The sequence below is a fragment of the Dermacentor albipictus genome, chromosome 6 (assembly GCF_038994185.2).
Source record: "Dermacentor albipictus isolate Rhodes 1998 colony chromosome 6, USDA_Dalb.pri_finalv2, whole genome shotgun sequence".
Taxonomy (NCBI): Eukaryota; Metazoa; Arthropoda; class Arachnida; order Ixodida; family Ixodidae; genus Dermacentor; species Dermacentor albipictus.
The window spans coordinates 20,965,655-20,977,825 of NC_091826.1; the positions used below are offsets into that span (position 1 = coordinate 20,965,655).

The 12,171-nt window shown below is 45.8% G+C and overlaps 2 protein-coding genes across 4 annotated transcripts; one reads left to right on the plus strand and one right to left on the minus strand.

The window, feature by feature from the left end:
• Positions 1–183: 183 nt before the first annotated feature.
• Positions 184–5,641, minus strand: LOC135921020 (uncharacterized). Of its 2 annotated transcripts, none has more exons than XM_065455314.1 (6): positions 5,482–5,641; positions 3,890–3,998; positions 2,763–2,873; positions 2,633–2,690; positions 2,040–2,180; positions 184–433 (listed from the first exon to the last, which is right to left on the minus strand). In XM_065455314.1, exons 1-6 carry the CDS (start codon positions 5,502–5,504, stop codon positions 357–359), a joined length of 519 nt encoding a protein of 172 aa, XP_065311386.1. In that variant the 5' UTR covers positions 5,505–5,641; the 3' UTR covers positions 184–356. The 2 variants fall into 2 exon arrangements, with proteins under 2 accessions (XP_065311386.1, XP_065311385.1); XM_065455313.1 differs by having other exon boundaries at positions 2,040–2,186; positions 5,482–5,640.
• Positions 5,642–6,580: 939 nt separating this feature from the next.
• Positions 6,581–11,369, plus strand: LOC135921022 (mucin-19-like). Of its 2 annotated transcripts, none has more exons than XM_065455315.1 (4): positions 6,581–7,283; positions 8,214–8,467; positions 9,647–9,950; positions 11,198–11,369. In XM_065455315.1, the coding sequence occupies exons 1-4, from the start codon at positions 6,859–6,861 to the stop codon at positions 11,304–11,306; spliced, it is 1,092 nt and encodes a 363-aa protein (XP_065311387.1). In that variant the 5' UTR covers positions 6,581–6,858; the 3' UTR covers positions 11,307–11,369. The 2 variants fall into 2 exon arrangements, with proteins under 2 accessions (XP_065311387.1, XP_065311388.1); XM_065455316.1 differs by having other exon boundaries at positions 6,588–7,283; positions 9,687–9,950.
• The last annotated feature ends 802 nt before the right edge of the window (positions 11,370–12,171 follow it).

Here is a 12,171-nt window from a genome sequence, read left to right on the forward strand (position 1 = left end):
TAAAGACTGGCAACTATGCATCCTACCTATTTCATGAACTAGCTTTTCTGGCATCAGAAAATGGCACCACCCATGGCATAGTCAATGCTTATCAGATGACATGTCCAGAGTGGGTGATTAAGTGTGTGCTAAACAAAGATAAAGAACACAACTAAAGCTTCCAGTTGTTGTCAGCACAACAAATTATTCCAGCATATTTACATATTTATTCCACACTGCAGCATCTTATGCAGCTAAGATTGTTGCTGCTTTTCCGTCAGCAGACCTGGTCTGTACAATTTCACCATCAAGCACTTGGCCTTATGCCTGGATGTCCTTCAAAACTATGTTTAATGTATTTTCCCAGAGAAAGCAGATCACTTCTTGGACTTCTTGCATTTCTTAACCTTCTCCACCTTGTCCTTGCGTCGTTTGCTGATAGTCACCACATTATCTGAACAGAGAGAAAAAAAATAGAAAGGGTTAAGCAATTCTTCGTCAAATAACCAGCAATTATGAGGTATCATCAGTATGCACATATAAAGTTCAGAAGTTATTTAGTTTGCACTCTCTTTAAAATGTTCTAAATTAGTCCTGAATAAAGGAAATACTTGTAACTGTTCTCTCATTACCTTTTACGGAAACGGCTTCATGAGGAATTCTAGACACACCGAATGCTCTTAGGAGGAGGATGCTCAGAACAAATCACGTGCAAGTGGGACAAATAATTTATTTGGTTTTCCTGTTGTGCCTGCGTTCGAGACACTAATGAAAAATGTTTTACTGATTTCATTTATTAATGGGATTTAATGCCCCAAAGCAACAGTAAGACACTGTAGTGCAGGGCTATAGGTTGATTTTTATGGCCTGCAAAACCACAGCGCATGAGTTCGACTCCGTGCCATCCCCCGACCTCATGCTCATCAGCAGCATTCCATAGCCATTGGGAAATGACAAACCTCTGCAGCATCCTTCAGAGAGCATTATTTTATTCATAGGCCTTCGAGCCAACCTCTAATAAAACCATTTTATTAATCACCATAGTTTTATTTGTTTGGTTGACAATACATGATTGTCATGATGCTGCAAATGGAAGGCGACATTAACGGTCTCGGGCCTTTAGCACCACAGTACACATTCACCACGCTATGGCATACACAACCACACAAATGGCAATTTCTACATTGCATGCCCGACTAGCAGCAGACGTGTAAAACAACACCAGGTATGAATGCGAACAGCATTCCCTGTTGAGAAACACAAACATTTTAACAGTGCTAGGCACACTTTTCCCAGCAACGTTTACATACGACAGTACTCATACGCATTTTCAACATTACTGCCATTGATCAGGTGAACGCAAGGCCAATGCGGCAGGAACACTTTGCGCATTGCTCCCTGTTATTTCTCTGTTGTCACAACTGCACTCCCTAATTATAGACCTGGGAATATCCAAATTTCAGGACTTTATTCCAGGTTCTTCAATGCCACATTTCCTTTCTCTTGGATTAGCTGCTGCTGTGAATATGGCATTCTTCTGCTGAGCACAACACAACGGGTTTAATTCCCAGAAGCAGGGGCAGCACTCCAGTAGGGGTTAAATTCAAAAACACTTGTGTGCTGAACATTGGGCACACATTAGAGAACTACATGAGCCCTAAATTAAATCTGGAGCTGGTCACTATTACATCTCTCATGCCATTGTGTTGCGTTAGAACATTAAAACCCCATCCATCAACAAGTTTTTCTGAGTATAACCACTTCATTTCCTTTAAAAATGCAGCCACTCTGAATATTTCAAGTCCCACCAAAAATTATATGTTCGCCTTGATTACAGCTAGCACATCAGTCTATAGACCCCCCCCCCCCCCCCCCCGCTTTTTTTGTGACTCTAACAACGTTGTGCCTCTCTATGCTGATCACACTGCTCTCAATTTGATTTTATTATTTTTTTATATTGTTAGTTCCATTTCCACCCTTATAAGTGAGTACTCATAAAATACACTCATTATTATAAACTGTGTTTTTCGAGGGCCTTTGTAGGCTTTCAAAGCACTTACCTGACCCAAATGGCATAAAACGCTGTCGGGCAGTCTCATGGGCCGAGTAATCGAGCCGTGGCTGCTTTGAAGGGCTTGGAGCCTGTGGTTTATCTGGACACACTACTTTCTTTGTGAGAGTAGCCATGCCAGAAAAAACACCTGAAGCTGCGAAATAGGCCAATGTGCCAAAACCCAATCAAGACCAAGTTTACAGCATCATCAACGGCACGGTATCAAAATGCAAGAATGCAACAGCAAAAAATCAAAGGTACAGATAGTGTCAAAAGCTTGCTGACCACAGGATACAAAAAGTTTTGGTTTTCCAAGAAGTTTGTGACTGCAAAAATATATTGTTTGAACACACTATAGTACAGAAAGGAAATCCAAGTACCAAGCAGCATGCCCTAGCTGCAAAAATATTCAGGTTTTTCTCAGCTTCTGTGATATAAAATTCGATGCTGACTGTAGCGTTTGGTTACAGCATGGGTAAACAGAACTTGTCTGCATTTTCTGTGGTTTGTCAACTCAACATGCAGGTCTGCATAGCCTGGTATACCATAATTTCTACACTATAGTCAAATATGAAGAAAGTTAGAGCACACCAGACTTACCAAGCATTAGCTGTTCGCCTGCTTCCTCTTGTACCAAAACAGACAACCGCTGAGTGTCCTGAATAAACCAAAGAGAATGTGACAGTTATGAGTTTAAGTCCTTTAATAACTGGATCTCTACACGACTTACCCCCCGATGCTCGTTCCTGGTGAATTCATAGCTATTCTCTCCAATTTGGAGCACAGCATGATCGCCACCTCGGAGTGAAATCTTCACTCCATCCAGGTCTGAAATCTTAACCTGTTTCAAGAGACAGTGAAAACGGTCCACAATTAACACTCAAATGTCACATGTGCAACACCTGCTGAAAAATTACCAGGAGCTTCTCATCCAAGAGGCATACTTAAGAGTTGTTTTACGTGTTTCTTGTTGAGCAAACATCACCACTACATGGCAGGTACCTTACACTCACACTCGCCACTCTATGTCCATTTTAGCACTCCATTTCAAATTTGCCAAATGACACTAAGCCCGATCTGCCATAAATAACAAAAGTTTATGTGACAGAGCAAAACAGTTATTTTTTTATAACACTGCTTACAAGCTCAATTTTTGTCAGGCTGCAATTGTCCAGTAAACAACTGGAAGAACAGTTTCATATACTAAAGGAGTACTCACACAACCTCTTAAATTTATGTTTTATTGATGAATGGAAGCCTTTGAAACCCTAAAAAGCATACTGGCAAGCGTTGTATTTTTCACCCTAAATAATTTACTAGAGTAGCTTTCCCAAGAACTGGTTTTGGTTTCATTTCCCCGTCCGTTATGCCACTGCATCAGACCAAACAAAGAGTAGCAGCACAGCAGATGACTGAGAGAGCTGGAGTGAGTGTCAAAACATTGACATTCTGCTCCCATGTGACCACCTTCTGTGTCATGACACTTACACCTCCAGAGAAATGTACCTGGTTTGCAAAAAAGCTATCATAGTAAGTTCTCTAGGGCGCTCTGAGGCTAGCCAGTAATTATTAAGCTTTCAAAGTCTGGGAATTTCATTTATTCGAAAAATGAGAAGTTACAATACCAAAACAACATGACAATGACAAAAATGACAAATTAAATTACAAGTTACAATAGCAAAACGATGTCACAACATGCCAAAATGTTTCTTATTTCATTGCTTCTCATCTCTGTAAGCCTCCGTTTACTTTGACGTTTGTGGTACGTATGAGTTGTGCCATAAAATGCATTCGTTAGTTCACACGCTAGATGTCAGTGTTGCAACAATGCCTGATTTGTTATGTTTCCATACTCACGTCATGTGGAGTCTGGATGAGCCAGAGGCGGTGCTCATCTGCTGAAATTTCCTCAGCTGGGAGGGCAATACTATCAGTGGTAGCAGAGAAGCCAGTGGGAACTTGATACCTAATTGTATTGAAAAAGTAATACGAATTGAAAATGCTCGCTAGTCCCACACATAAACAAAAGCACTAATGCGACGTTAATGACTACATAAAAGTAAGGAGAGCCCATATGCATCGACAGGTTCCAGTGCGAGTAAGCAATAAAAGACAAATTCAGAGTAGCAGTGGATGCTCCGCCACGCAGTGTGAACATCTGTTGAGTCCTTAAGTAAACATACTGATTTGAAGGAATACAACAGAATGATGGCTTCAGGATTGTTCCTATGAGATAATGAGTGATTTCGTAAGTATGAGTCTTTTCCCATGGCAACCCCAGTGCAAAAAGAAAAGAAAGACACGAAAAACGCCAAAGTAATGGAATGTTGCAGCAGACGGCAGAATCACTTGACACGTCAACTGCTGCTCACCTCTTTCGTGAACTGATGTACTGCGGAGGTCATTTGAGCAAGCTTGAATGAATTTTTATAACATCGGCTACTGAAGCATCAGTGCGCTCTATCACTGAACTTCACGGAATTGGGTGCAGTGAAGATTTTAAGAGCCTTTTTTCCGACTATGCTTGATGCCTTCCAGGCCATTTTTTACTTCTGATGTTTGCATACAAAACAGCATATTAAAGGCGCTAAAGACGCGCAGTGTGACCCTTAAATACTGAACATGTTCTTCTTTCAAAAAGGAATTGTTAGAAGGATCCGGTGTGGTTAGCAACCACTCTGCCTTTCGATAACTACACTGTGGCTGACCTCCAGCTGGAGTTATGAACCATAACTGCAGGTAGCACAGCTAGTCCAGAGCCACGTCAGGCAAGTAGAAAGAAGCGGTCCGAAAGAAGGATCAGAGATTTATACGCAGCACTACGACTAAACAAACTGAAGGCCTCTGACCTGGCAGACCGCTTTCCTTGACGAAGAGTAGGCAGAAGCGGCTTGGAACGTTAGCACAGTTTATTATGATATCATTTAGCGCAGAATATCGCTATTTGCAACGTGAAAAAAAAAGAAGAAAAGAGAAAAGGTTGTGTGCTGCTGGGCAATGCCAAACAAATGCCTTCACATGCTGCTCTCACTTTCAATCATAACAAGTTGTGACCCTGGTCTTTTATTTAAGTAAGCACTTTTCTCACGTACCCCGAAAATCGTCCAAGCTAGAGCCTCTCGATTCACGTTTCCGCCAACGGCGCGTGGATGGTGGGGATTTTAAGTGAGGTGTCACGGTGTAGGGCACAGGAACGCCCTTGCCTCTACCTCCGTCGTGGACGCTGGAGGCTCACTTGAGCGAACTGTGGACAAAACTCGGGCATGTGGAGCGTGCCAGCCGTGTACTGCTTGCAGGTCAACATAATCTTGTACAGTTACATCGCCAAGCGCACTTACATTATACAGTTGCCCAACTACAAAGGACGCGAAAGTGGCACGAAGTCCGAAACTCCCGTCACCCGTTCGTGTGTTCCAATGCCTATCGCATGCAGTTGCGACGATACTTACCGTTTAGCTTCCGCAGAAGGCATGGCGAGATGTGTGCAACAATAGAGAGGATCACAACACTTCGTGCATTAATCAACACGCCATAGAAAAAACCTCCGAACTCGGTCTCCACAAGCAACAGGCTGCACGCCGCGCGCATCCATTTGGCTATGGATCGACTATCGTTGACTCTATTCGTCAACCTATAAGCCTGCGCAGCACTCTCAGGTTTCGATTCCATTTGCGCGCCAAGTCCACCGTGTGCGCGGTGGAAAAGGAAGACATATATGGAGCACAGTGCGTGATTTATCACATGTACAGCAAATATGAAGACACTGTGATGTTACAGTGCATGATTGATTTTGATGTTGCCTCTTTGTCTAGTGAAATAACTTCTCAACCAAATTGATTTAGAATTGCTCCCGTACGCTATAGGGAGTTTTGCCCCAGTAGTTATAAAAACAATTACAAAAGTATTTCCATTCAACGCAGTAATAGTGGCATTATTATGTATGCAACGCAAAAGTATAGCTGTACTTCACGGTCGATGCGGTGCTGTCATGCACATATACTGGAAATAAAATGCGGCTTATTCAATCTTGACCGCGCTATACTCTCGAGGCAAAATCGACAGAAATTTTGATGCATATCTCATGCGCTAACGTCTCGGTCACATCCATGTTATCATCAGCACCTCCATCATAATCATATTCAATCGCGCTGGGATAAAGTGAGCTACTTTAGGTGTGCGCGTGATTACATTCAAGCTACAAAGCGTTTACCGTGATGATGCCAGTTTTCCTTACTCTCCACATCATAATTCTAAACTATCTCCAGTATAATCGGTCAGCTAACATCATTAATGCGATTAGCATTCTCAGGAAACTTCACCCATTTAGCTGCATGTCTGTTTGTATACCTCTGTATCTAACCTCTTTCACATGCCAATTAGTGACCCAAGTTCCCCACTGGCTTAGGCCACAAGGCACGTGCTGGATGCTGTCTTGCCGAGCCAACAACCTGGTGACTGCAGCATGTTATCGCCAATTGCACACCAATAGTAAGAAAGATTGCCAATCGCATTAACGTGCCAATCATCTTCAAAGGATGGACGCGCCGCCATTTTTTATTTATTTCAGAGCAATCGTGTATTCATCTGTCCCGACTTCTCAGTTAAACAACACTAATTTGTTCCTAGTTTAACCTATTCCAGTTTTTCATTCCTTCCTGCACCTATCGGTGCGTTCAAGCCGCCCGATTCTTGTCCATCCTCCACCGTGGGTACGTGCCATGTCTTGAAGAGTCATCATCATCTGGAATGCACCATCGTCAGGGACCTCTCAAAATTCGCCCTTTTCGTGAAAGGCATTCTCTGAGTCATCGACGCTGCGGCGAAAAATGTCCGCCCCGAAACAAAGCGCCGGGAAAGACAACAATGCCCCCGTCCTGACGACGCCGACTCCGCGCTGCACCAGCAATGCCCACGGGACGTCCAGGAACCGGCGGTCCGCTACGTCGGCGGCCAAGAAAGAGGCCGTGTCCGAACGGACGGTCTCCAGGCAGGTGAAGAAGCCAGCCATGTCGGCCAGCGCCGACTCCAAGCCTGTGATTCTGGACACGGACCAACTGGACGCCCTGCTCAAGGACCTCCCGGCGTCAGATGCGGCCGTAGCGGAGAGCGCGTCGTCGAATGGCAAACCCGCAGAGGATCAAGGCGATTCGGCGGTGAAGGGAGCGGTTCGCGGGAAGACCGTGTCTGCGTCCACGGGTCCCGTCAAGGTGGTCACCACAGAGAACCACCGCATCGTGACTGACGAGATCGGGTGAGACAATTAGTACGTTGGTCGCAACTCGCGTCAAATCCACCTCAACGTACGCTTTGACACATTTCTACTGGCTGGCTCAATTCCTATAGTCTCTACAGTTTCAGTATCTATCGCGCTTTTTTTTTGTCTCCCATATGTAGTTGTTTTCTTTTCTCTTTGCATATATGGACGAATCTGCGCCCGCGCTATGTCCGTGCAATCTTCAACGTCCCACGGATGTGGTCGTTCCTGAAGTCTCACTCCTGGTCTCAATCTCAGCAGCCAATACTTGCATTGGATGAATGTTTGACCTCTTTGTACTACTGAGGCGTTAACGGCTCTCTGTAGATGACCGCGCTGCTAATCCCGCTGTCTTGTAAACTTGACCTTTTTAGCTCGGCTATATATACATATAGTATACCCTTGTCTCACAGAACAAATGAAGCATTGTGGGCAACCTGAAAGCTATAACAGCTTGCTGAAACCACGCGCGACAACGGGAAGACATTTGAACGGATGCGGCACCGCATATACCGCTTGAAATGAAGACATCTCGCACCACTGGATATGTACAATCACGATCCTGACACCTTACATCGGTATCGACAGAAAAGAAAAAGAAAACGGCAGCCCAACCACAAGCTGCAGTTAGAAGAAAACAGTGGGTTTTAAAATCTGAACACTTGGTTACGTGAGAGACCCCGTAGTGAAGGGCTCCCGATAAATTTTGACCATTTGAGTTTCCTTAACGTGCACCCAAAGCGCTGTGACATGCACAAGCGTGCTATACCTTCCGCCCCTTCGAAACTCGGCCACCGCGGTGGGAAATTAATCCGTCATATGCCTCGTGCTCATGCACCACAAAAACTGCGGTTAGGTTATAGTTATGTTTAGGTTAGGCTCAACTATAGAAGAGTAGTGAAACGGTCGCTCCCTTCTGTTCGACAGGTTCGATGCCCCGCGAGAGGACACCACGACGACGTCATTCGAAGCGCACGTGCGCATGCGCATGTCTCGTCCGCGGGTGCCGGAGGGCAAAGCCTTCGGCAAAGCAGCGCGGGAAGACCAGCCTGTGCACGGCCGAGGAGCGGCCGCTTCCCAGGACAACCGACGATCGCCGCCACGTCATTCAGCCTCGGGAAGGACGTCACCGCGATCGGCTTGTCCCGACTTCGGCGGAGGCGTCGCCGATGTCCAAACCGGTAAAACGCCCAAAGGGCCAAGCTGCCGTCAATTCAGGAGCCAGACAAACAAGTTAGGTGTAATTTTGTTGTGATATAGACGAAGTCGAGACTCCTATAGCTTCGATTGTATCCACAATCCAGAGCAGGGAAGGTCGATCGGCATGGGCTATATAGGACTATCAAAGCCCACATACTGATTATAACTATACCCAAGTGCGCAGACTATTAATGGAGCACCGTGGTGGAGTGCTTAGATTATATTCCCCACCTTTCACATATATATTCAGCATCAATATTAGCACGGTGCACACTTAGCAATAATTTCACGGGGGTGCATATATAAACGGCCAAAGGGATTGCTGCTAATCTTTATTTGCTGGTTCTGCACGTATACGTGTCCCTTAATCCTTCGCTCTCGTGTCCACTAGCGAAATTTGTGATCTTAATAAGCTTAATGTTCCGTGCGAATCTAGCTCCCGTATCTGGGAATCGAACCTACTATACCACGCCCAGCGCGTAAATATGGATGAACGGTTCGACGGCTATTCGTCATGTCGGACATAAAAAACATTATTTAATAACATTTTGAGATTGTACGATGCGAAACGTCCCGACGAGCGACGCCCCGCTGCTACATACCGAGAGAGGTTCGGGTCACATATACAGGTTTGTTTCCTCACGTGGTCTTGCCGACGCATCGACCGCGATCGCCGCCAGGTGCTGCTGTGGACACGTACTCCTCCTAATGAGTAGTATATATATGCAGCAGTAGTAATAGTGCAGTTGTAGTAATGGTAGACATCTGCGAGCACATCAAATGTTGCTTCTGCGCTTCAATAGATGAGACGCAGCCCACCGCTGCAAAATTCGAGTCCCCCAATTATAAGCCGAAATTTCGCCCGTAGCTATCTGTTGCTGTGGCTGATATTGGAGACAGTTCGCGGCATGTGAAAACGGACTTTACGACCAACAGGCTTATAGCTTTGAGCCCCTGACACATAACATTCCGCTATATACGTTGTCGAATTCGCCATCACGCTGATTGGCCCAAAAAGCGGCATTCAAAAACGCACATGGCGAAATATTGTCAGCGTCCAGGATAACATACACTATACCACTGAATCTGCAAGTGTTCCGCTCATGCATAATTATAGTAGATGCAAATACTGGTTCCCGTGTTCTGGCTTTCAACGGAAGCCGCAACAGGTTATAACGTGCGCGACGTCGCCGGTTCCAGGAGCTCGCACCACGTGCGGCTGCGACCACGGCGCCTGCTGCTGTTGCTGCGGCTGCTGCTGCGCGCGCAGCAGCAGCTATCGAGAGACGGCGGCCTGCTGCAGCGCCAGTGGCAGCAGCACCTGCTCGTCCTGCTCGCAGGAAGACGCGTACAGGACGGACGCCTCGTCCCCGCGCGACCAGTGGTTCAGCGCCGGCAGCGCCTCCTCGACGTCGGCCTGCAGCAACTGCCGCGAGCCAGAGATCGGCGCGCTGCTGCGCACCAGTAAGTTCCGAACGCGGCGTGTGACTATTTCGTTGCCGTGACACATCGAAACGGCTTTGGGGACACTTAGCGACGAACGGGCGTTTCGAATATAACGTGACCAGAGAAAGACTGTCGCTGCGTCTCTCTTGTTGGCAGACATCGCGAACAGCGCAGACGAGTGGATATATCTAAGAACAGCAATACGGCAGTTCGTTATGTGTTTTACGAAAGCCGAACAGTCCAACGTGCACTGTAAAATAATTTACACCCTTAAGAGTGAAAAAGGGAGATGTGTCTATAAGTAACACTTTTAGGGTGTCGGTTACATAACAAACTCCCTAAGGGTGTGGGTTATAGACACATTTACACCCCTTTTCACTTTTAAGGGTGTAAATGATCTTACAGCGTGGTTATATATAAAGAACAGGCTTATGCGCTAAAAGTAGATTGACGTGTCACGTAGTTTGATGCACTTTGTGGTACGTTCGTTATACACAAATATTCGTTATTTCTATGCGCTGCATGGGAAAAAAAAGCGCAATCGAGGAATACATTTACTGAAAACAAGACTATGCGGGTATAAATAGCATAGGCAGTAAATTTTAGGTGTGCCTTGAACTGTGTCCCAGCGTGCACTAATAACGGCGTTCTGGATGCGGGACATTGTGTGACCTTAATTGCTCCAGTCCAATCCCATAAACGCCGGAATGTATAGCACCTGAAAAGCATTCCCGTCCTTCCCGATAGCCAGAAAAATAACACGACTTTCCTGAACGCCGTGTTTGCGACATGCAAACGGCTTTCTGGCGCTGCCAGCGGACGCGCGGAGTTTTATGTATGCACTGTCCTCTTCGTTATATGAGGGAGTAATTTTACTTGAGTGTCGGTCAGTAAGTTTCGCGTGTCCGATGTTGAGAATAGTTCGCTTTATCCGGATTCTTTATATATATTCGGGTTCGACTGTGCTTATAGTAAATGGCTTATCGAAAGGACGGCAGACATTTGCGGCCTAAATGTGTGGAGGCGAGATCATCTCAACTTAATTAGTATACTGTCGAGATCCTCTGGACTGCTGCACGTGAGTGCACAAAACTTGCGTGCTGCCGCTTCTACAGTACTTTTGACGTAGGGCCGAACGAAGATTCACAGAAGTCCAGAGGGCTCCAGAGCTCCCGTTGGAAAGGTCTATATATATTCGTTCCTCACCTGCATACAACCACGCATTACGTTTACCTTTTCGTCTCTCGCCTTTCTCTTGACCGCAGCCGCCTCTTTCTGCGAGACCTTGGCCCAGGCACTCAGCGTCGAGCAGCACGGAACCAGGCAGCACTGACCGGCACATTACGACATCGGAAGAACGCTGTGCAGCTATAGAGGGAAACGTTATAACTTCCACTGTTCCTGCACTCTCTCTGTTAATACAATGTCGGCCATCCAGTGATCGTCTTTTCTGACCGTATATCTTCAATAGGTCAAGCACGGTCGGTCCTGGACTAGCATACCCTGCAGCTGCCGTTCCTGCAGAACAATCTGCCCGCGGCAGTCTTGTTATGACAGTACCAATCGACGTTCGTCTTCAAGTTCTATCAGTAAATTACTCTTCTGCAATACCGAGGAATTCGGTCTTATACCTCAGACAGAAAAGACACAAAAACGAAAGATAGCTAGGCGGCGTGACGGCGCCTCGAGGTTCACGCAGCAATCAGTTCACGGTGACATCATGGACATCGCCCACTAGAGAAATCTTCTCGGGTCTAGTTATCTTTTTTTAGTGAAGATGGACTGCACTGTATTCTAAAATCTCCAAAGATTGGGCTCTGTTAGTATATAGTGCCAAACACACCACGCCCCCTTAAACATCTTGCGATGATTCAGATTTTAATTTATTTAAAAGGCATTAACGACAGCAGAACAAGCTACAGAAAATACTTGGTAATGTTTTTTTTTCTTTATTCAGGTATTATAACGACATGAATGTATTTCCTTTCTCGATACAATCATGTTTGCTGAACTCCATTTCTGCAGTTTCGGTGAGACAAAACTGGCTATGGTTAGGAGGCCGCGATCCGTGAAGTTTTCCTGGTAGCGACCGAAAATTTAGATCGCCGTTTGTCTTGCCGTTTCGTCGTCCATCTTGAAGTCAAAACTGACATGCGTGCGTGTGTGTTCGTGTGTGCGTGTGTGTGTGTGGACCCTCCGTGACCTCCAGAAAAAGTCTTACGACCCATTTGGGTGTAAT

Excerpts from the sequence above, each read along its gene's own strand:
- LOC135921020 (XM_065455313.1), bottom strand. The coding sequence starts at position 5,504 with ATGCCTTCTGCGGAAGCTAAACG. Across the intron at positions 3,999-5,481 it reads CCTTCTGCGGAAGCTAAACG|GTATCAAGTTCCCACTGGCT; the intron begins GTAAGTATCGTC and ends CAATACAATTAG. Across the intron at positions 434-2,039 it reads TTTTATGCCATTTGGGTCAG|ATAATGTGGTGACTATCAGC; the intron begins GTAAGTGCTTTG and ends CTCTCTGTTCAG.
- LOC135921022 (XM_065455315.1), top strand. The coding sequence starts at position 6,859 with ATGTCCGCCCCGAAACAAAGCGCCGGGAAAGACAACAATGCCCCCGTC. Across the intron at positions 8,468-9,646 it reads CGTCGCCGATGTCCAAACCG|CCGCAACAGGTTATAACGTG; the intron begins GTAAAACGCCCA and ends TTTCAACGGAAG. Across the intron at positions 9,951-11,197 it reads CGGCGCGCTGCTGCGCACCA|CCGCCTCTTTCTGCGAGACC; the intron begins GTAAGTTCCGAA and ends TCTTGACCGCAG.